At 41.4% G+C, this 23,316-nt stretch overlaps 1 protein-coding gene across 1 annotated transcript in view; it reads left to right on the top strand.

Annotated features, from left to right (window-relative positions):
* LOC124168666 (segmentation protein even-skipped-like) overlaps window positions 1-22,836 on the top strand; it is a 54,204-nt gene extending 31,368 nt beyond the window's left edge. Inside the window, exons 2-3 of the mRNA XM_046546930.1 lie at window positions 7,449-7,702; window positions 22,084-22,836. Coding sequence (XP_046402886.1) covers window positions 7,449-7,702; window positions 22,084-22,836 — 1,007 coding nt within the window. The remainder of the gene's footprint in view (window positions 1-7,448; window positions 7,703-22,083) is intronic.
* The last annotated feature ends 480 nt before the right edge of the window (window positions 22,837-23,316 follow it).

Below are 23,316 nucleotides of genomic sequence, written 5' to 3'. Positions count from 1 at the left end.
TATGATGAATGGAATCGTATCATAACTTTAATGTCATTTAAATGCGTCATGGTAGCGAAACGTGAAAAAATCAAAGAGGGACATATGTCGTACGCAGGCTAATTTTATTTTTAAAAAGAAATGAACTTAATTCACTGCAGCTGAAACAGCATGTAAGCCATGTGACACCTTTCTCATGTACATACTTATGTGTTATTTATGATGACAGTAGGTACATAATCTCAATATTGCTATAGTCCCAATATATTTCGTCTTCTCCACCACCACGAGAACCATCATTGTCGAGAGAAAAACATGATGGATAAGTTTAACATTGTGAAACAGCCAACAAACCATTGTTTTCTTGACTCACGGGCGAGTTCTTAGATGGTATCTTAATCCTTTAGGAATCTGTACAAACGCACACAACTCAGAAAATGGCCATTAAAAATTTTGAATCGCGGACAGACGCATTAATAGATTTAAAATCGCGAAAATTTAGAATATCAATAAATTCGGCCCTAGCAAGTATGCAGTATTGAACGTCGTGTTTCTATATAGAAATATATATCGATGCATCCTTGTGTTATACTTACTTTTGAAGGGTATCGTGTCCACAACTCAGCCACTTGATAAAACTTTAACCTCGTCAAATGATATACCCCACTTATTTTGGGAGTAATCGTAAAATTCTATAGCCCCCTACTGTTTGGACCCTTCCGTTTTTTAAAAAAAGGCTATGTGTGACATTTGGGAGATAAAAAACCTTAAGGAGCCCTCAGGCGCCTAAAACTGCATATATGCTTGAGCGACACTTAGCATCCCGGAGGGAGGGTAGTTCTTTCTTTTTTTAACGGTATCCCATTATCCTGAAAGGTGAGAGGGTTCGTTGACGCCAAGCAGGGATATCGTGATGCACCCGTTTATCTTTGCTATGTCGCGGGCGACGCCAGGCCCTGATTTAATATGAACAGATGTTGTTCAGGAAGGCCCATTTCCAGTCGTAAAGTTCCACTTAAAGACACACGATTGATCGTTGCTTGCATCAAAAATGACTAATTGCCCGGTATTACCGCTGTTGTTTGGGTTAGGAAAAAAATAACATCAAGCCTGGTGGCAAGTTATTGGTGAACGATTTTTTTTGTAAAGAGCTGCTTCTATACAAAGACGTTTATGGTGAAAAGCTACTAATAACTGAATAAATGAGGCGTTGGCTTCCACCCCCTCCAAAATGCTCTGCGATGATAAGTTGTGAAATCAATTTATAAAAAAGAAAGGAATGAAATCGCAAGGTAACGGTGATGATAAAATCAATTGGTAGGAAACATATCGCCAATTTGGTTCACTCTAATGTTGACGAATAAAAAAAACTTATTCCTTATCATGGTGAAAATGAAAAAAACAAATGCCGTGGATATCGCTTTCTAACCTGATGCATAAAAGGAATGAAAATAGTTACACATAACTACAGTCCCTGAATCATAGGCTAGAAAAAGAGACTAAAAATCCCTAGAATTTTGAAATAGATAAAAGAGCCTGTTCCTTAGTATGAAACAAACATCGACAGGGAATATAGGACGGTTCATGAATTTATCATAATTTGGCACCTACTTTCCTATGTTTAATGTTTTTCAGCTATTGTCTACATAATGATTATTTGCGAATTCCTTGATGAAATAACAAATTACGAACTACCTCCGACCGAGGAGACAACTATCGGCCATCGCCTAGTAAATGGATTCGTTACCATGGCTACTATTTGAAAATAAACACTCTTTTTTTTAACTCTTTGATAACCGATAGATGTCTTAAATGTGTTTCCTTGTATTTTGTTAAATGCCATATGAGATTTTTGTCATCAAATGAACTTGACCATTGGCGCTTTCGATCTACACCTCAAAAGTAAAATCAGCTTTTTACTAAACACAACTCGTTATTAAAAGCTTGAATAAAGCAAAGCGAAGAGACTAAATATGCTCCTCGTAGGTGAAGTTAATTGGTGAAACTACCTCAGGTTGTTTTTATAATGAATAAATGTCGTGGGGGATTACGTTTCTTTTTATTTTAAGTTACTCATTACGTATCTTATATGTGCTTACTTCATTATAACGCATCAGACGGCGGCAAGAAACGATAAAGAAATAAATTACCGAGTTGTGTATAAATCAGGATGGGAGCCTGTGCCTCAACGATGGGCAAAGAGCCACTCTGTTCCCCACTCCACTCCAAAGCTCACTCAAAGTGTCCCCGCTGCGCCAGTTGTGTCGTCGGCCACCAGGAGCGGTAGTCGTCCCCAAGTGCGTAATGGGGACGAGTGGTAGTGAGTAGTATCTAAGTAGTGGCAGTTTGTGGGCGGTAGCCGCCGCTATCGCGAGCCGATATCGGGGCGGCGGAAACGCCTTTAGCAGATGCAAGGCTCTGCTCACTGGGAGGGAAGTGTGAGAGACAAAAAAAAAATTGGTTAGTGAAGCAGCACTCAGCGGAATGGCTTCCTCTCTCACAGAAGACCACCACCACCCTCCGGACTTCAAGGAGACACTTCCACCCCTCCCTATTTTATAAATATAATCACTCCACCATTCCAAATGCTTCGTTCAGATTACGATTGTCCGAGCGACCGTCCTAAAGGCCGTTTTACACGGGGCACGTACTTGCACAATCTGCCGTGTGTACAACTGATACATTCCGCACAACTTATCCCGAAAAATTATACCGATTTAGGAGAAAACCGTGCTAAGCCATAGCATCACACCCCCCTCTTTATTGCATCTTCTCATCCTTGACCTTCTACCACTCAAACCCCACGCTTAAAGAAAAACTTCCTTGCCTCTCTCTCTGCATCCAGAAGTTTCGCAGTCCATTAGCATCTATAGCAGAGGATGAGCTCCAAACAGAGCCGCCGACCTCCTAATCTCCTTCCCACCAAAAAAAGCTCTTATTCCACGTACTCCCAACACATCTAAGCAGCTATTCCTCTTTCTGCTCACTATTCCATTGGTTTCCAACTTCGCCCTGACCATTTCCTTCACCCCGTCTGGTCCTCACTAGCCTTCACACGGTGTTGGACAGTCTGTCGCCATCTAACGACGACATGTCTTTTTCTGTTCCCACGGTTAAGGAGTGCTCTTACCCTCGATCAAGTCCACTCCACACTTTGTCGCAGGCTCCTCAGACAGATAGATGAGTAAGTCGATATTCTCCAGTGAAATGCCAGGGGGTTGTCTGGTAGATAAAGTCAATGATCAAACCAGAATCCAACCCCATTTTTTTACAAAACCGTGATGCTAGAGTAATGAAGTTGACTTTCATTAGATAAGTAACTTTTATCTCCTCAAATAAAGATAAATCGATTCCCATCCTTTTTAGCTGTTGAAAAAACGATTTGTAGGACTTTCACGAATTAAAGTCGACTCCAAAAAGGTTAATTAGTGTCTTTACTCTGATTAAAGCTTCTTATAATAAGTTTTGCTTGGGAATAGCTGAGTCTTCAGTCTTTTCACATTGAGATATTCAAGCTTTTTATAAAAAGTTTTGCTTGGTAAACATCTGATTTTGCATTCGAACAAACTAAAGGCAGTAACTAATTTGTTCGAAATTGTGTAGGTGTACCGATTCCAGTACTTGTGATAGGATTATAAGAATGTGATGGGATATATCATGGAAAGCAATTTATCACTACCATTTACCTGGCCTACTATTATTAATTTTTGTAGGATGGTGACGAGGGTGCTCGATTCATTCACGGAAAATTTGAAAGTCACGATTCATTGATGGCATCAAAGCTAGGCTACGAAGAGAGTACGTAAGCTCACCGACTAAATATGATACAGGCTCAAGCAGTCTTCTTGGGAGGCAAGGAATCTCCGGCAAAGAATTGTCGGGAAAGAAGCTGAGTGCGATCTGGCGCGCAAAAAGAGGAAGACGGCGGGAGATTTTAGGGAGATCAAATGGGCCCGCTCCAACGTGCATCGGAGCGGACCCATTTGATCTCGATTATGGCAAAAAGGCCGCCTTCTTGTAGCTTCGCGAGATGGCGGGACCACTCCGGCAGTGATTTTTGCACCCTGGATTAGGGTTGGAGTTGGCGGATGCTATGTAGCGATCGCGTCCGGTCGATTCGTTCATATTGAGAAGCGGTGTCAGTCAAAGGACTGAAGGAGGTGGTCCAAGATGAATTTCGAAACGCATCCCACATCAAAGAAAGCGTCTGAGAGATATGATTCAAGGTGATGGGCCAAGAATTCACTCTTTGGCTGTCTCATCTCCAATTTAAGCGTAAGCGCGAAAAATTTTCTCCTGTTATTAATACACGCCGACGGGATCAGCTGAAGACACTCCGGGATCTCCATCCACGGCTGACTATCATGTATTCTAGATGGGAAAATGCCCAGAAGTCGAATGTGGTAATAGTACTTATGGAAACTCTTTACCCGTAGCGTAAGGCCCATGAGTTTGTAAATCAAGTAGCAGTACAAGCCGAATTATGAGCTGTGAAGTAATCGTCTGAGATTACCAATGCACGCATGAGGCACAGAGGTCAGGGAAACATTTCTTAATAATCACCTATTACAATTGCCTATGGTCGGAAAGTTTCCTTCGTTTTATAGGGTATTAATTATTCTTATTTAAGCCAAGCGCCATATGCGGAACCAGGATTTCTTCCTGGGGGGGCCCAAGCAAGGCCGTATCCAGGATTTTGCTCTGGGGGGGGGGGGGGGGGCACAAAGATACCTCTTAATACAAAACGATCGCAATGATAGTGGGACCGTATTGAAAATCTTGCATGTTTTTAAGGGTCTGGAGGGGGCACGTGCCCCGTGCCCCCCCCTAGATCCGCCTATGCCAAGCGCTACCTGCCAGCAGGGTACTCCGCGCTACCGCCATGCTTGGCAGCAGGCAACCAGCATCATAGTGGCGTTCATAGCCTCGCACCCAGGTGGCCTCACACAGCAGACGTCACACGGGCTTTTCCCAGCATTCATACATAGCCGTCGCGTTTTCGCGCGCTTGAAAATTTTCACTTTTCATTAAATCGCAAAAAATATGTATCGTAATTAAAAAATCTAAAACAGTGAAATACGACTTCCAGGAGTGGTAATCTTTCGATTTAGGCATTAAAAAATTAATAGAAAACTATCCTATTCTAGAGGTCATCTGAAGATGGACGGATAACTCTTGTATTCTTGGCTTCACTCGGGAAAGCGACATAATCATTCCATGGTTTAGTGCGAAGGCATAAATATAGTTAACTCTTGCAATCAATCGAACTATCTAGAAAACTAGGATGAGACGTCAACCAGGGCACAGAAGTCGGAAGCGGCAAGTCGGAGGGCGGAGCCTCAGTCGCGAGGCGGAAGGGAACACTACTCGGCTGTCCACTTAAGTCACCGCTCCTCGAAGTGACTCTAAATAATGGCCTCAATCTTCTCTTAATACCCCCTTCCCCATAGACGTAAAAAAACACAGTGTCGTCTCCTACTCCTCCTCTAAAAAACACAACCCACTATGACGGAAGTAGTGAGCGACATCTGTATTTTCTAAAAGGAGTCCCTTAGCATAGTGCCTTCGACATCTTCCCTATCTTAAAGAGTATATACATTCTTATACATCACGAATCGTTAAAAAACACTATATTATAGCATGCAACACTGACTTCGCTATGTAAACAACCATCGTATTAAACAACGAAGCTTAATAAGAATGAAAATGCAAAACAAATTATACTTCCTCACGTTCCATATGTTCAAAATAGGTACCGGTTATGAACACCTCTCTTCCTTTTTGTAGTACTAAATATTTGATAATGTATACTCTCCAATTTTAGAATAACCTTAGTAAAGTTATAACGTACTTGCATTTTGATGTCTATGTGGAAATTCATTTGTCAGAAGAATATTTTACCACCACCTAATATCAATTTATGTTCATAAAAAATGCATATTTACCGAAAACTATGAAGTCTTACTTTTTCCAGATCCTGTCCCGAATGAAACATTACATAACTGGGGACGTTGGATTATTTTCGATTAAGTTATGATTTGGAGCTTTATTTTTCGTGAGTAGAATATAAATATCTTGGTCATGCGGCCACTGAAGCGTTTACATTTTCATAATATAGTTTAGATAAAAATACAAAACGCTCCTCCGTTTTAGAACTCATCTCTCCTTTCGACCATTTGCTCCAAAAGCAATTGAGTGACGGTACGAAATTGTCAATAATACTGTCTCAATGGTAAAGGCTAGGTGGATGCTTAAGAGGTACAGACGCACTTGGCTCTCGGAGTGGAAGAGGAAGTAGTATAGCAGAGCGAAAGAGATACTTAAAGAAGGCCGACTCCACTTGAAAAGACCGGAAGATGGCAGAATATGGCGCCATCTCCGTTTCCGCCCAAATGCGAATGGAAGCAGTGAACAGTGACACAAGGAAAAAGACTTCAGCTTGAATCACACGATCATTTTTTACATCCCTTCCGAGGGACTGCTGTAGCGATCGCTGAAATCATCGATGGAACCGTCTTTCAACCAATCAGAAAGTAGGTACCCCCCGGTAAAAGCGATTGTAACGCCTCGCATGGCTTTTAATCGGATGACGGTTATGAATACGAAAAGTGACGGAATAAGCGATGGAGAAAGGGATGGCAGGAATGACCGTGTGATTCAGAAAATGATGCGTCAAGCTATCACTATTTGATCCCTGAAAACCTATCGCTGTAGCTATCATGCTGAGGGACGGGAAACATAATCGTGAGATTCATGCTTCAGTTAGGCTAGGAAAACAAGTGCTTGGAGTAGTGGGTTCATTTTAACGTAGCTGAAATACCTTTAAAAATTTACGTTTAACGAAAAGAAATATTAACATTGACAAATGAAAAGAAGTCAACGAAGTCTTCTATTCATTTGTGAATATCAACTTCCACATAGTTGACCTTGATACCATTGAACGAATATTAATATTGGTTGCATCCGAAGCCATATCGTTACCATATTTTTATATAATTTTATTTCCCAACAACAAATTTGGTAGATAAATTACCTATGTAAATTCTCCTCTTAAAGTCCTCACAAAATAGACGAAATTAGCGCCAATTGACAGACAACGATCCTCTGAAAGAGAAGATGCTAATTCTCATGGATTACTAAAAGCCGATGACAATAGATAGTCAATTATTGTCAATAGTCTATTGCTATTGTTAGTCGATTGTTATAGATAGTTATTATTATAGGTATTGTTATCGATGGTCGATTGTTATACGTAGTTATTATTATAGATATTGTAATCGATTGTCGATTGATATAGATGATAGTTTATTGTCGATATTATGATACACAATAAATGATCTGATTCTTGGCACCAACTTGAAATGCCCAACTATGGCAAGAAAATATCGAAGGAGATATCGATCAATCGATGAATCGAATGACCTCTACCAATTCACTCGTCTAATTTTTTTTGTCCTGTCTTCCAATAGGTGGTGACACATCCCCGCCCCCGGCCGCTTTGTCCCCGGGCTCCCCGACACCATCTTCGGATGTTGGCGGCCGCACCCCCAATTCCGCGTCGCAGCAGCAGCAACAGGAGCAGGGCATCCGGCGCTACCGCACCGCGTTCACCCGGGAGCAGCTCTCGCGTCTAGAGAAGGAGTTCTTCAAGGAGAACTACGTTTCGCGGCCAAGGCGATGCGAGCTGGCAGCACAACTAAACCTGCCGGAATCAACCATCAAGGTGAGGAATTGAGTCTATCACATTTCACCCATTCACTCAGTGACTCAACCCGAAGAGTTTGGTTACGTGGGTGGCCCAAAATAACGTTTGCTAAATGAAAAACATGGTGTACACAAATATTCTGCTCAAAGGCGATATTTCGCTATTATTCTCGACATGCAAGAGTTTTGAAGCGATGAAATATAATGAAGTGTTTGATGACGCTGCTACTTGCTTGATTACATGTATAACTCATCCATCAATTTCAAATGAGACATGAAATTTAGCATTACTACCCGAAGGAAAAAATAAGCGCCTGGTCCGAATGGGCGCGAAACTTCAGTTAGTTCTTACTTAGACTTTATGAACTTAGTTTAGGTCTTGAATTTTGCGAAAGAAACATTTTCTAGGATAGTGGCATAATGCATTTTTATTGGAATGGCAATGATTTTGTATTCGTGAGATACATTTCTTCTTATCGTTTTCTTCAAGAATGTTAGTTAATGTCTAACCTCTTAGTTATTTTTCTCGTTATTCAATTATATAAATGGAAGGGATGTTGTTAGATCTAGATCGTAGATTAAACATCACCCGCTGAGTCACACATGTTGAAACAAATCACAGATGTTATGTCATTGTTTTTGTGAGGAAGGCCATACACCAATGAAAATCGAATTTTAGAAAATACGCCGCTCTAGCCAAAGTATCGGCTACCGCGCAAGGCCGTAAGCTTTCCTGGGGACAGTAATTCCGCGTATAACGTGAATAATTCGTAGGTCGCTTGAGTCACTGCCAACTTCTCAATGCTGCGAATTATTAGGACTTCGCGGGAGATATCCCACCCTTTAAGAGGTAGACGGGTGACAAAGAATTCTTGCCAAACGCGTGCTCATACCTAACTTGTACCCTTCGACCGCCCAAACATCAAAAGGAAGACCGCCGAAGCGACCGCCCGCGTAGAGAAGACACAGCAAACACAGTTCACGACCGAGATGATGGCGTGTTTGCGCTCTCCCGCGCTGCAATCTCATCTCCCGCCCATAAAGACATCTCAATCAACGCAGGGCGCTAAGTGGCGGAGCAAAGAAAGACAATACCCGCGCGCCCCTGGCGGCGAAAGAATGAAGGAAATCCCTACTCCCTTGAAAAAAATCTTTCGTACGATTTTTTAGAGGTCGTGAGCCACGATTTCCTCGAGTGAAGGAACGGGAAAGGTTGAGGGTTCACTCGGCATTCACCCAAGTTATTCTTTTTTTTAGCGCTGCACCAATAAAGAGAAATTAACACGTTCTCGTCCTCGACACATGCATCTTATACTTTCCGCCAAGTCGCCTGTACCAGACTTCCTTTAAAAAATTCTCATCGCATTCCCGTTTCGATTGCGACCTCGGCAAGTACTGCATCGATGATCTCCGCAAGCTGGGGATTATTTCAGTCATTAGAGAGGATGACACTTGACTCGAAGTCGTTTTAGTGATAAGTAATTCTGAGAGACAATAACTAATTTTCAAGTCAAGTAAATGGTAGAGATACGAATAATGATTTCCAAGTAAAGTTCATGCGAATTGAATCGAATCTCGATAATATTAGGTGCCACAGCTTGTAAAGAAAGCTTCAAGTCACTGATTTTCAGATTCAGTGTCAAGTTTGGAAAAAAATATCTTCGAAATTCCATCAGATATTCATTTTTTCTCGCTATTCGAAAACCAAAGGGTGGAATTTATGAAATTTACGGAAAAAATATGGGTTTGGGAACGAATGTTCGCTTGTATCTTAAATAAATCAAATTTATAACTAATAACTTCAGGCTTTACTTTGTGAAACCTCTCCATATTTGAAATAAAGAAGTTAACTTTGTAAGGTTCACTGTTATTTAATTATGGGCACGACCCGGGTTTCGTAACTTGGTTACATCGTCAGGTTCCTTGGTTACATCGTCAGGTACGAAACCCGGGTCGTGCCCATAATTAGATAACAGTGAACCTTACAAAGTTTATTTCTTTATTTCCAAGTCAAATTTATCTCCTTCAAATCAGCAAAATCGACTTCTTTTGTCCTAAGAGGTATATTTCAATCTTTCGTCAGTTTAAACGTTGCCATTTTACGCTGGGTAGGCGCTGGTAGAACGGAAGAGGAAGCGATAAGAAAAGGATGAATAGTTCGTGAAGCTTTCTACGCCTATTTTTTCATGAATTTGTCCAAGTAAGGAAGAATATGGGCGGAATAAAGATGATTCGTTAAATACAAGTTGAACACAGTGAAGGCCATTTTACACAGTACTCGGAATTGCGCAATCTGACGCACGTGCGAAGGCGCAATCAAAATTTTGTCGAGTAAAGCGGTGAATTGCTAGAACACATGCGAGAATGCGTGGATGCGAGACGGCAAAATAGCCCCTGTTCTAATTTCGTTCATGCATTCGCGCAATTCCACGCTACTTTAGAAATTAATGCAGCTCTAACCTGCGCAATTCCGTGCCCCGTGTAAAACGGCCTTAATATCTTGACCCTGCATACCTCACCAGCCTTGCTAACCGTCAATTTCTCGTTCACTTTAGATGTCAGCACTAGAGGGCAGCACAGGTTTTAACCATCGTTGTGTGAATGCACGATAGTTCCAACGATTGCTGGAACAATCGTAATCTCAACGAGGCCTTACCGATTATTTTCAACGTTCCTACCCCGGACTGTTTCGTCGCGCACCACTGGTTGGGAACCACTGTACTATTGGATTCACATCAGTTTCACGTAACCAGGACACGAAAGACAACTGAGAACGGCATGATGGAGCAGTTTCGAAGATGAACCCAGCGACCAACAGTGAACCCACGCATGAACTACATGAGCGGACGCATAATAAAACATTACGACTCAAATTCGAGGACAGGTTCTGAGGCAGGTCTCACACCATCACGCGTGGATATGTTTGATAGAGACATTCGAAAAGAGAGACAACGACATCTGTCGCCTACCTGTGGAAATACCGCCCGCCTACTCCAAACCCCTCTTAAATCTTTCGCCTCCATTAAAACCTTTTGATGTCGCCGCTCTCTGAAACAGGTAGCGATCATGAGATCACCTGCTCGTGGGGTGGGACGGAAGGGGCAGGTTGGGGGAACACTTTGGGTTGGGGGTTCATCTGTCTGCTACCAATTCCGTGCCGAGCTCGGAAATTCCGTTCACTCAGATGAGTCGCTTCATTTGATTCAGTACACTTGAAATGATCCGGTTCTTCGAATCGTTCTTTAAGTATGAAATTACGGTAATTCGCAGGAATTGTATGTATAGTTTATTTTGATGATTCGGCTGATATGGATCAAGTGGAGGTCACGCACAGGATCTAATAAGAATAGGCGATGTTTGAATGCTTCATCTTCATATTTTATACCCAAGGTGCCCCATAAATATATCAAACATGTATGTTAGGTTTTTGAAATCATGAAACGAATAGATAACTTTAAGAGCGACTCGGCGAACATCGTTTTAGAGCTCCGCTGTATTGTCAGGTACGAAAGAAGCGATAAATTAAGACAGAAATTTTGCCAAACGCATAGATATGGGAATGCGTTTTTCCCCCGAACAATAAAGGTCTAAAATAAATGCTAATCGTAATTTTGCTTGAGTATTTGATTTTTATTTATAAACGGCTGGTGTCCTAACACCTCCTGCCAAACGCCGTTTTAGGCGACTAGCGGGTAGTATGTGGATTTAAATTAATATAAAAATGGTTCTCGGAATAGTTGCATAACCTAGAGCAATGTCTTTTTTAAATCATTTATTTATCAAAGTCTCATAGCGAGACAATATTTCAAAATGAATCGTTCATTTTGAAAGAATAATCCATGAACGACTCAGCTCTGCTTCAATGCCTACGTGAAGGCTGTAGGGTGGTCTCGGCTTTTTTTTCAACCCATCGAGGCAACTACCCCTTCATCCCCTTCCCCCGGGGCCTCACGTCCTTATAGGCGACTAGAGGGGTAGTGTGTTAATTAATATAAAAATGGTATTCGGAATAGTTGCATAACCTCAGCCAATATATTTTTTTAAATTTATTCAGTTGGTGATGTCCATAGCGAGACGATCTTTCTGAATGAACCGTTCATTTTGAAAGAACAATTCATGAACGACTCAGCTCTACTTCAATGCATACGTGAAGGCAAGGCTGTAGGGTGGTCTCGGCTTTTTTTTCAACCCATCGAGGCAACTTCCCCTCCAACCCCTTCTTCGTGAATCCAGTGAGATTTTCCGCATAATCTCGCTAAGTGGCAAAGGGGGGCGCGGGCCCTTCTCACCTTACACACACCGTCCCACCCGGCCACCAAAAAAGATGCCACCCAGGTACCGCCCACAACAGACTCCCGTAATGTGTTCGCACCAATCCAGCCATGCTTCACTGTGGAGGAAGGATATTTCTTTCGTCCACGATTGCCTTCTTTAAGAGGGCGCATCACTGCTACTCAGTCGGCCATAGCCTTCAGGGATTGAGAGTGAAACGAAAGTCAAAACCAGTAAAATTACTTTAGTTTCGATCCCGTGAGCGAAATGTGGAAACGAAACGAAATGGATTTAATGAAATAAATTATGTAAATATAATTAATGAATGAATGAATTATAAATAATGTATAAAAATAATTTCACAAATAACAACCATTTTCAGCATATAAAATATTGCTTCGTTTGTTTGCTTGTTTCATCTTGACATTGATTTTGAACCCTATTTCTATTATCTGACGGGTTGACATTTTGCACACTCATTTCCGATGAAATTAAAATATTCAGTAATCAGGCTTTCGTTATTTTGTTCCGTTGTACTCTAATTAAATAGCAAAATTTTGACATGTAAAAATAGTGTTAAATTCTCTCCATAGATGGCGTTAGTAATGATTGTTATTGCAAGATTTTTATTTAAATTCTCTATTTTAATCGATTACATCGGTCACTAACAATTAGAAAATGAAAATAAAATAATAATTTTTTTTAAATATATAAACCGTAAAAATGCGCTAAAAAGTAAAAAGCTTTATTAACTCGAAGAATAAAGCGTGAGTTTAGATACTAATTTCTCATACCAATCCTTACTTCTTTCATACTCTACCTTTTTGATGGTATGGAATTTGGAGGAGAGAAACCCGGCGTCGGCGTTAGCAGCTCTTCTCGTAGTGTCGCTTTCATATTAGTGCGAGCTTTCGACCTCGAGTAAAAAATTGAAATAGAATCTCCCGGTCTCGGCGCAAGTTCAGAATCCGCTTGTTTCAAGTCCTCGCGAAATCCAACGCAAGAGTGATGCGAAAATGCTTTTAGAAGGGATTGTTGGGGTGTGGCAAAAATTCAGGAGCTCTTTCGCGGGATAATGCTCAGAAACTGCTCTCGCGTCCATGTTAGATCATTCGAGCCGAGGAAAACTTTTTGCGAACGCGTACGAAAACATTTCGTCTCGTGGTCTGCAGGGAAGAGAATTCGTCGAGTCACGGTCGGGAAAATTAGCTTGAAAACGATAATTTCAGGCTTTGATGCGTTGAATTATTCAGCATAAGTAAGGCATGAACTGAATTGTGTGGAAACAGTGTTTATACAGCTACAGGAAAGGTTTATTCGCCATAGTAAGTCACTAAACATCTTCCTTACCTTTACGATTAGTGCATAATAATTCACCTACGCTTTATCTAGACTTACTAGCTGACTTGCATGACAGTTATTTCACCAAACGGTTACCCACAGAATTTGTTTACACACACCCTGTTTACTTTGTTATAAAAGACTCAGTTTCAGTTGCAAGTTATCACTGAAGATTAATCCTCTAAATTATAAAGTAGATGAAATAAAAATATTAAAGAAAAAAATTGCGAGAAATATATCACTATCAATTATTATTAAGCGAAAAAAACTTCTCAGAGCTCTCATTTGCCTCACTGCAACAAGCTAATGGACAAATTTTTAAATTACATCTTTATAGAACATATTGCTATGATAAAAATTACCCTTAAATGACGCACTTGACCGTTCGTATTTTGTTTCCTTTTTCAGGCAATTTAATCGTTTAAAATTGGGTTAACGCCTTGAATTTTCAGGGATTATTGATAAGACTATAGCCAAAAGTTTCCAAGAATTTCTCACATTAAAAAAAAATAACCTGAGAAAATCGTCTGAGGAAAATTTTTAACTTAAAAGGGTACAGATGAATGATGAAGGAATCTAAAATGACACCCTGCAATTACAAGTTGATGTTAAAAATTTAAAAATAGAAATTCGTAACAAAAAAGACCAGTAAAGAGGGAATAACTAATCCTCTTGATAGCGCATTGAAAAAACAGATTGGGAACGAAAATAAAATACTGCGCGAGAGAAGTAATCAATATAATTGAGACCGATGTTAATATGGCGTGTCTCCCAGTTTTTTTACAATTAGAAGCGTGATACTCCCCGAGAAATAAATGAGTTCGGACGAATAGCAATGGTTTTGGCTCCGACGCCATTGTCTTCGGGTCGGAATTAATGCTTTCAATGGGAAACGGTGGGAATATCGGTTTCATTTGATAAAATGTTCCTTCCGCGGAGCGTTGATTGACTCTCTTCCCAAGGAGCAATCGTAGTTCATTGAGAGAACAAAACGTCCACACTTACACAACGGGTAGGCGAATGCCTTGTAACCGATAAAGGCCGGGGAAAATTTAAAGGAAATACAACACTTCTTTGGGTGCAGGGAACAACCCTTGCGGGACACAACAATCGCTCCCACCTCTTTTTTACGATAGACATGATGGAAAAATGTCTATCTTATCGCTGGAAACGTGTCGTGCGATGATCTGTCGAATAGTTTCCACCTGAATAAGACATCCGTGGGTCGAAAAAAAATGTTTACTGCTCGAAAAGAAATAATACGAGCGTGTGGCGTAATAAAAACGCATCCACCTTCGTTCCCGTGGATGCTCAAAGAGTGTTTTTAGAGGTTGGCCGCCGTGGGGGTACGAGAAGGTGGTGGTATGACTTCCAGGACCTGTAAGGGCCTCCGTGTAGGCCACGTGTGGGGCCTTTCGGGGCCCGAAAAATCACCGCGCAAGCGGCCATCAAACTATCGCCCCTCCCCGTGTCGGTTTCCTTTGATATACCGCTGAAGGTGGGTGGTTGGCTGAGCTCTCTTGAAACTTTGTTTGTGAGCGAAGGGACATAAAGACTACCTTTCTCACCTACGCTGAATCCTTCCACTAAAAAAAATAATTATGAAATTAAGAGGGAAAATTTTTCACATGTCTTCCCTTACCCTGGATGCCGCCTTCGTAAAATTCATTTCCATTTCCAACCATTCAGCCCGAACATTCTTCGTGGCCTCCCCCCGAAGCGCTTGATGTTGTCATTCTAACAGCTTTGAACGTACTTCGGAGAACATTGCGATGCGTTCTCGAACTTCTTCGGCAGCCTAAGCGTTCTAATGGGACATGAGGAGATGTTCTCCGAAGACTACTGAAAGGCATGGACAATTATTCAAGACTAAAATCACCGATGGCAGCGCTGTAAGCGGTGACGTAATTGCCAATATGGCCGACGTATCGAGGATAGTCTTGAGATCAGTGGCGCAGCGAGTTTTTTTGTTTTGTTTGGTTTTGGTTTTGGGGGAGAAATTTTTAAGTTTAATCCATTTTACTTATTTGGATCAATATTACTTATAGAATAGTGTTAGGATTTATCAAATATCCCTCAAAAAGGCGTAAAACTCGCCATTTTGAACCATAATTCTTCCAATTTTCTGGAGGAGGACCCCCGCAACTCCTACTTACCCTGGTTGGTATGCAATGCACCCACACCCGTAAGTATTAGTCGCGCCTAAAACCCCCCTAGCCTTAATTCCAAGCTTCGCCCCTGCTTGAGACAATAGCATTGGTGTAATAGGACAAATCGTCTGCCGCTGTGAAAAGAAAGGTAGAAAATCTCAAGGAGGCATATCGATGGCTAAGTTCTAACAACACGTATCCCAAAAATAGAAACTTTTCAGGGGAGCAAAAAAATTAAGTTTTTAAATTGTATATAATTGTATATAATTTTATAATTGTATATATAATTTTAATTAAAATTAAAAACCAAAATACATAAAACTAAAAAAGAAACATATATTTTCAAACAAAGAGTTGTTTTTTGCTTGAAATCGTCTGTTGTTTATTGTTAAAACATCCGATGCAAAGGCATCTGATGAGGCACCGTTTTCGGGGGTAGTTGAGATAAAAAAATAAATAAATAATCAAACTAAGTCAATGTAGTACAGCATACGGAAGTACAGGATTACGACGATTATCGTGCTAGAATTTGCCCCGCGTTATCCAAGTCAATACAACTTTAGATGTTCCCAACTAGACAATGCGAAGACCAGGTTTCAAGACCCGCCCACGACGGCATTAGCGGCGGCAAGTACCAGGGAAGTCACTCGTGTCATTTTGCACTATTATGACTTTCACCCCGCGGGCAATAAAGACGTTATTTTCTACTCTCGAAAACGATGTTGAAGGGAAGGGATACCCATAGGATTGTAAATGGCTCTCTGAGCAGTAAAAACTGTTCTCTCAAAAAAAAAAATTAACAGCGGCGACCATCGAGGTGATGTCCCGGTCGTAAAAACAGGAATGCTCCCTGACGACTGTGGCGAGTTATGAGGAATATCTTTCGCCGGTGATGCAAGGAGGACAAGAGGACTTTTCTCAACCCATAATGCACGGCGTTCGGTTTGTCCGCCACCTTCTTGCGGGCATAATATTTAAGGAGGTCACTCTGAGATGCAAAATACGTTATCATTTCCATGAAAATGTAATAATTTATCTTTTTCGTGAAAATGCAATAATATATCATTTTCATAAAAAATAGTGATACAACTTTTTACGACAGCTTTTCATGAAGTAAAACACTAAAGTAACTCAAACATTAAATCAGTAAAAATAATAATTTAAACTAACACGGTACTCGAACGAATGGAAAAGTTTAAACAATAAAATTTTAATCATTCAATTGTAAATTCCTGGAAAATCGGCAAATATATTTTGATAAAATCGGGCTATTGCTAGAATAAATGTGTATCGTAGTAGGAACCTGAGTAAGTCACGCTATTTTTCCAATCGAGTTCCATTGCTACGGGCGTACAGACAGCGTTACCGAGATGTTTAGCGAAGTAGGCTGGTAGCCGCTGGAGACTCGGAGGCTGCGCGCTAGGCTTATATTGCTTGAACAATTGAGAATGGATATCTTTAGGAGCGACATGGAGAACATAATATTAGAGCCGCACTATATTTCCAGGTCCGATAGAAGCGATATATTAAGAGAGATATTTTGCCGAATGGATTGATTTGGGAATTCGGTTTTCCCCCGAACCATAAAGGACTTCAATAAATGCTAGTAATTAAAGTCCTTTATGCTAGTTATTAAAGTCCTTTGTGCTTCGTTAGAGCACTTCATTTTTATGTGTAAACGGTTGGTGTCCTAACACCCCCTGCCACACGCCTTTCAGGTGGCTTGCGGGGCATTATGTAGATGTATTTATATGCATTAAGAGATGCAACCAATCTCTACCTCTCCATCTCTATCAAACAGCAGCCGTCATAACGATCTTTTTTCATATACATCCTCTGAGGTCGCTTATACCAATTTTACCATATTCAGGGTGTAAGACTGGTATTTCAACCTGTAATTGAATTTTGATAGAATCTCAATTCCATTTTGTGGGAACCTTTGAATCCCTCACTAATCTAATTTATAATATTAAGTTGTCGTACCGCAAAGGATAAATATCCTCGATATAGCCGTCGTTTGCCGAAACATTCAGATGCGAGCCTTCGCTTAATTCCTCATCCACGAGCCGAAATTGAATACGAAGAAGCATTCGACTCCCGCTAAAAGGCTCAAAACCCGTTTCCTTCAACAGATAACATCATCACCCAGAAATAATCACCATTCAATACGGGCTGTCTAATAAAATAAAACCGGTTACATTTTTATCATACATTCGTCGATTCATTTAATACACTCCGACGGTCGGATTCCAAACCTTTCTCCTCTTCATAATAATTTGATTTTGCGAACACAGCGGCTGAAGATTCATTGGAGTTGGTGAGATATTTATGGTTTATCTTTTTATTACATTCTTACAACCATACAAAGAGAAATTCTTGTGTGTTAACGCTAAATTCTTGAGCGTATTTCAATGGAAGTGATGCAAAATTTTCAACTCGTCCGACACTCGAATAAATAGCAACACAATACTATTGTTACCTATCTCTACCGAAGTGTGAGTGAATCAAGCCTAATAATAGACTCTCAATGATTTTGGCACACTTCTATCCACGGGTGAGACATTTTAGTAAAGCTATAATATTGAATGAGTTATGAGCAACTAATACCATTCGCTTCGTTGAATAATAAGGTAGATGTACTTATCCACAATTATTGTAATGTGCACGACGTATTAAAATAACTGTGTAAAAGAGCAACTACCTCTCATTTCGATACGTCAAACTTCCACTATATCACGCCAGAATCAGTTGAGTTTATCCTCGTCGTTTTTAAACGTTTTTGAGTCATTGCAGTTAATTTTTCGAGGATTTGAAACGAAGAAAGATGATAAATTCATTTTGTTAAGAGTTTCGCTATGAGGTTTGGTGACAACTTCTCTCTTTTACATAATGTAATGACCTTTAAAGTATGATAACTTAGATTTTCCATCCAAAGCTATTACTAAATTACTAATTACTAAACGAAACACAAGGGGGCTGATTCGTCCTGAATTCGACGCTAATATCATTACGTTGGAATGAGTCCAGGAAACTCTTGGCATCACTTTGCTATTATAAACGGCATTTGTATAAAAATTTCGTACGACAATAGGAAGAATGACTAGTGTATATCGATGATTTGATAATCGAAGGTATTAAAAAAAATTTCCAAAATATTTGATGCAAGTCGATGGCTAGAGATGTTTACGGTAAGGACGAAATGAAAATGATGCCGCTTAATCAAAAATATGCAACTAATGCATGGCATTGTAGGACTCTAAAGATATGATACCTGCAACCTGCTGTTAAAATAAATTGCCACTGGCCCCAAAAAGAAAGTCGCCAGGGTATTTTCGGCCAATATCTACCATCTGATCTGCGTGTTTCGTTACTGGAATTGTCTAGACAGGAGGGACGATAGTAACTCAAGATTGTAATGATGAAAACCTTACAGAAGGTTCGATGACCGGAAACAAACTTCTTCGAAAGGAAAAATGGGCGCTATGACGAGGGTTTTTTTCCCAGGCGCAAACGCAGATTCGAACTTGGAGATTGAAAGACGAAGGTTTGACATGAGTGAGCCGCGTGACGTATGAATGTTGTTGTTCAATCCCGTTTACCTGCGCGTAACAGTCGCTCTGCTCCCAAACTCCTCCCACGGTCTTCTGACAGTTCCGTGACCAGTCTTACCCTCGTGTCTTCACGGATAACAGAACTTCAGGACCAAAACATTAAGAAGAAAGAAGGGGGCAAGGCGTGGACGAAGAAAAAAGGATACAGTTGTGTACTGCGATAACTCCTGAGGAAACGGTACATCCAGGGATAGTGTCGTAAACATGGTCGTTGACCGTTTTGCAATGCGTTTTCGTCTCGAGTTCGACAGTCGTGGAGCGTACGGTTCCCTAGCACTTTCGCGTCTAGTGTATGGAAACCAAGTGGTTGGCTGGGATAACGGAATTTTTAGTCGTACCGAAAGTGTTTTGCCGCCTACACACTTCGCGATGTGCCGTTTCGTGTGCGCACAAGCGAAAACTGCGACTATTCTGTCGTCTCATTGACGGCTTTTTTCGAAAGAATTCGCGAGGAATGTTCTGAAGTACCGTTGGGAGGCCAGGGTCTGGGTAAAAACCTCTGGATAGAATAAAAATGTGAGGACTCTTTCATAGAGAAGAATATAGTGCATAACCGTCGTATGATGTTTTCTACATTAATAGACCGCACTACTAAGAACAAACGTATGACAATGTTCCGACACATTCTAATAGTTAATGCACCCTGCGACTGAGACATTTTGACATTACAAAAACATTAGAACACAGTAAATGGTGGTGTGAAAAATTGCACTGAACCACTTATTCACCAACTCACAATTTTTCTCATTTTTTTCACCGCATACATAGGATAGTGAGCTTTTACGGCTGATCAAAAATTACATACAGGTAAAACTAAAAAAATGGCCGCAAACAGAATTTTTAAAATTTTCAATGGGGTTATTATAAAACTATGTATGTGTTTTCTTTCACATACCTCCAAAATGTTGCGCATCTAATGGATGATAACTTAATCCTTGAAATATTACGATACCTAAAGAAAAATGAAGGCAAAAATTTAGTTATTTTAATAAAGAATACTTACTTAGAGGATGTTTTCTTGTTTTTTACCTCCGGTATACTATTTTCAGTTTATACTTAGTTCAGTATTCCCATACTTAACGGATAGAGACCACATTAGTATGCGCAAATGCAAGTTTACGAAGACATCTGTCTCTTAGCTTAAAGGATGGAAATATTTTGAAAATCTTTCAGCGGGTACCGTTGCGTTTCCGCTACGGGAACTTCCCGAGACAAATCAGTGAACGGGACGTGGGTGGAAATAATCAGGGGACAGTGAACCCCTGGCTACGAGGACACAAAAATATTGGACCCTTACTCTTGACATGTGCGTGGAACAAGCGGTCGGTCAGGCTAGCGCCAGAAATATGCCGTATCCGTGAAACAAGATCCACGGCGTGGAGACTCCGTTGTCACATTGTCGGGCTACCCCGACTACGTGACGACAGAAGGTTAGCGACCCTAAAAATTTCCTATGGTCGTTGAACCCTCGTATTTTTTCTATACCCTGTCCTTCCCTCACCACCACAAGGGTCCGCCCCTGAGACTCACCACCCTTCGTTGTCCTTGGCAATGCGCTGAACAGCCGATGCCAGTGGCCCTTAGTGGATGTTGTTGAACTCCAGCATGTCCCCTACTTTATTATAGGGGAGAAAATAACAACTATTCAATTGACTTTGCGGCAAGGCGTGCATTGGAGGAAAGTCGGGCCGAAAAGTCAAGAAGGCAGTTGAGAGAATAGAAAAACCGCTTTCCGTCTTGCCCATGAGGGAGATAACGCTTTACCTCAAGGAAATTGCACTCAAAAAGGAATCCGAGACACTTTTAATGCAACTGTAAACTGTACAGTCCTGAAAAGGTCGTCGTGCTCTTAAAAAAGCAACCGGACCCATATAAATGAATCCGCTACCGTTGTTTCGCGGGAACTTAGGGTTCGTTTACCTCAAGAAAAAAGTGCCATATTCCTTTCCTTCAGGGAAATAACGAGACTCATGACCATACCCTTGATATTTCAACGACTTATCCTTTATATTCCAATAGAGGACACAGGACAATGCCCCCTCCTCAAACAGGATGACAGATTGTAAACCTTGACTCCTGATGACACACAAAGATTTTCAAGCTTGTTGACTTATTGTTAGTCGTCGGACGCTACGCGAGGGATTGTATAGAAATGTAAGACGATATTGCATCTCGGCTACTGTTTAGTCATACAAACAAATAGTAATGGGGCATGATATATTTATGGACTTTTCCATGTCTTCCGGAGATAAATTGCACACAAAAATATAATGGGATTGAAAATTTAGAAGCGCTAGGATGGAATATCGGAGTAAAAATATTAGATTGGATCGTAGGCATTTGAAATAAATATTCCGTCAAGGAAGCATTATGGTTAAGATTATATTACAGTTGTGGAAACTAATTCACTATCAAATGAATTTCTTGGAATCAATAATTCAAGTTACCACTAGTGCATTGGAAAAGATCTACGGTTAATCGATGAGAATAATTTGTTCTTCAAAAAAATGATGTATAAAAAAAAAACTTTCTCATTTACGGAGATTATGTTAATACGCCTTAATCTTTCAATTATAATTCATTGATTTATCTCAAATTATATACCCGAGTACTTCTTTAATTTAAATGAAAAATTTTAAACAGTGTTTTGTCATTATTAAGGGAAGCTAATTATTAATTATATTAATTTATAAACTGCAATGAATCATTTTATCCACAGATAATTAATATAAGTATGGTGATAATCTTCAGAAGCAACTTAAATTTTATATAGCTTGGTACCTTTTCTCGAAGACTTTAGAATTCAACTGCACGAGAATAATAAAATTTCTTTGTAATTCAAACTCACTGAAACTTTATAATAAAGTTTGGAAGCCACTTATTTTTTACTGGTTCTTTATCTACCATATCGATTTCTCCACTCTATAGAAGTAATAAATTAAAAACACTGCTAATATTTAATTCAATTGATCCTTTGTTATGGAAAGTTGTAACTAATATCTTCCTATCTTTCTTCTCCCCTTCAGGTTTGGTTCCAGAATCGCAGAATGAAGGACAAGAGACAGAGAATGGCAATGGCATGGCCCTACGCCGTCTACACCGATCCGGCATTCGCCGCATCCATCTTGCAGGCTGCCGCGGCCACCGGCGCCTACCCCTACGCCGCCCTGCACCCGCCGCCGCACCCTCTGCACCACCACCCACACCACCACGGCCACCCCCAGCCGCCACCAACAGTCCCGACCAGCACGCCACCTACGCCTCCTGGACTGGCCTCCGCGCTCTCCTATTACCACCACGCCCTCACGGCACACCGACCGTTCCCAATTCCGCCACCCTCCTCGCCCATCGCCCCCCTGCCCCCTCCACCACCCCCGCCACCCCCACACCTCCTCCGCCCCACCCCCGCCGTGCCCCCGACCTCCTCACCCTCCTCACCGCCCGCAGGCGCCTCCGCTTACGGCCATCCAGTTCCCCAGCACCACCACGCTCTGCCGCACCACCACCTTGTAGCCGCCGCAGCAGCGGCCGCTGCCGCCGCATCCAACGCCTGCCGGTGCCCGCCTCCTCCGCCCCCGAGCTTCGCCTCCCGGCAGCCGTCGACGCCTCCACAGTCGCCTCCATCGCCGCCTTCCCTCAGGACGGAGACCCGCATAAAGTCTTCGGAATCTTCCCCGCCGCCCCAGATCCAGACTCCGGCCAGCACGACGACAACGACGGCGTCCAGGCCCGTCCAGTTGTTCCAGCCGTACAAGACGGACGTGGAGGAGCGGGCGTGAAGATCAGGCAGTCGTGAGAAGCGGCACTGATAAGCCCCAGTGAAATAAATTGCGGGCGATGGGAGGCAACCGGGCCATGTGATGTTCTGGGAACCCCAGTAGACACTTCCGTAACCTGGCTCTTTCGGCTGTGCTAGAAGTTAGCCGCAGATGGAACGCGCTAGTTTGGTTTTTCGAGATCGAAATTGGCCAGCGGAAGATATTCAGATTCCTTGATTCTTTCGCATACTTCATTCTGCAGTGCTAGAAGTTAGCCCTAGCTGAAAAGAGCTAGGTCGGTTTTAGGAACCAAAATTGTTCCGCTGAAGCTGTAAGGAAACCAGTCCATAGTGGAGGGAATTTCACCAAAAACATTTCTCCGTGTTTTTCAGATCCGTTCCACATGTAGAGGAACTTGGAATATTAAAAGTTCTGAAATATGACAATGCTTCCGTGATATCCATTAGAGTACGCTCCAGTATGGTCTTCCTTGCCTTCTGC

This window comes from Ischnura elegans, chromosome 12 (genome assembly GCF_921293095.1).
Source record: "Ischnura elegans chromosome 12, ioIscEleg1.1, whole genome shotgun sequence".
In the NCBI taxonomy this organism is placed as follows: domain Eukaryota; kingdom Metazoa; phylum Arthropoda; class Insecta; order Odonata; family Coenagrionidae; genus Ischnura; species Ischnura elegans.
The sequence above is the reverse complement of the archived record's forward strand: the minus strand, read 5'-3'. Positions and strand labels throughout refer to the sequence as shown.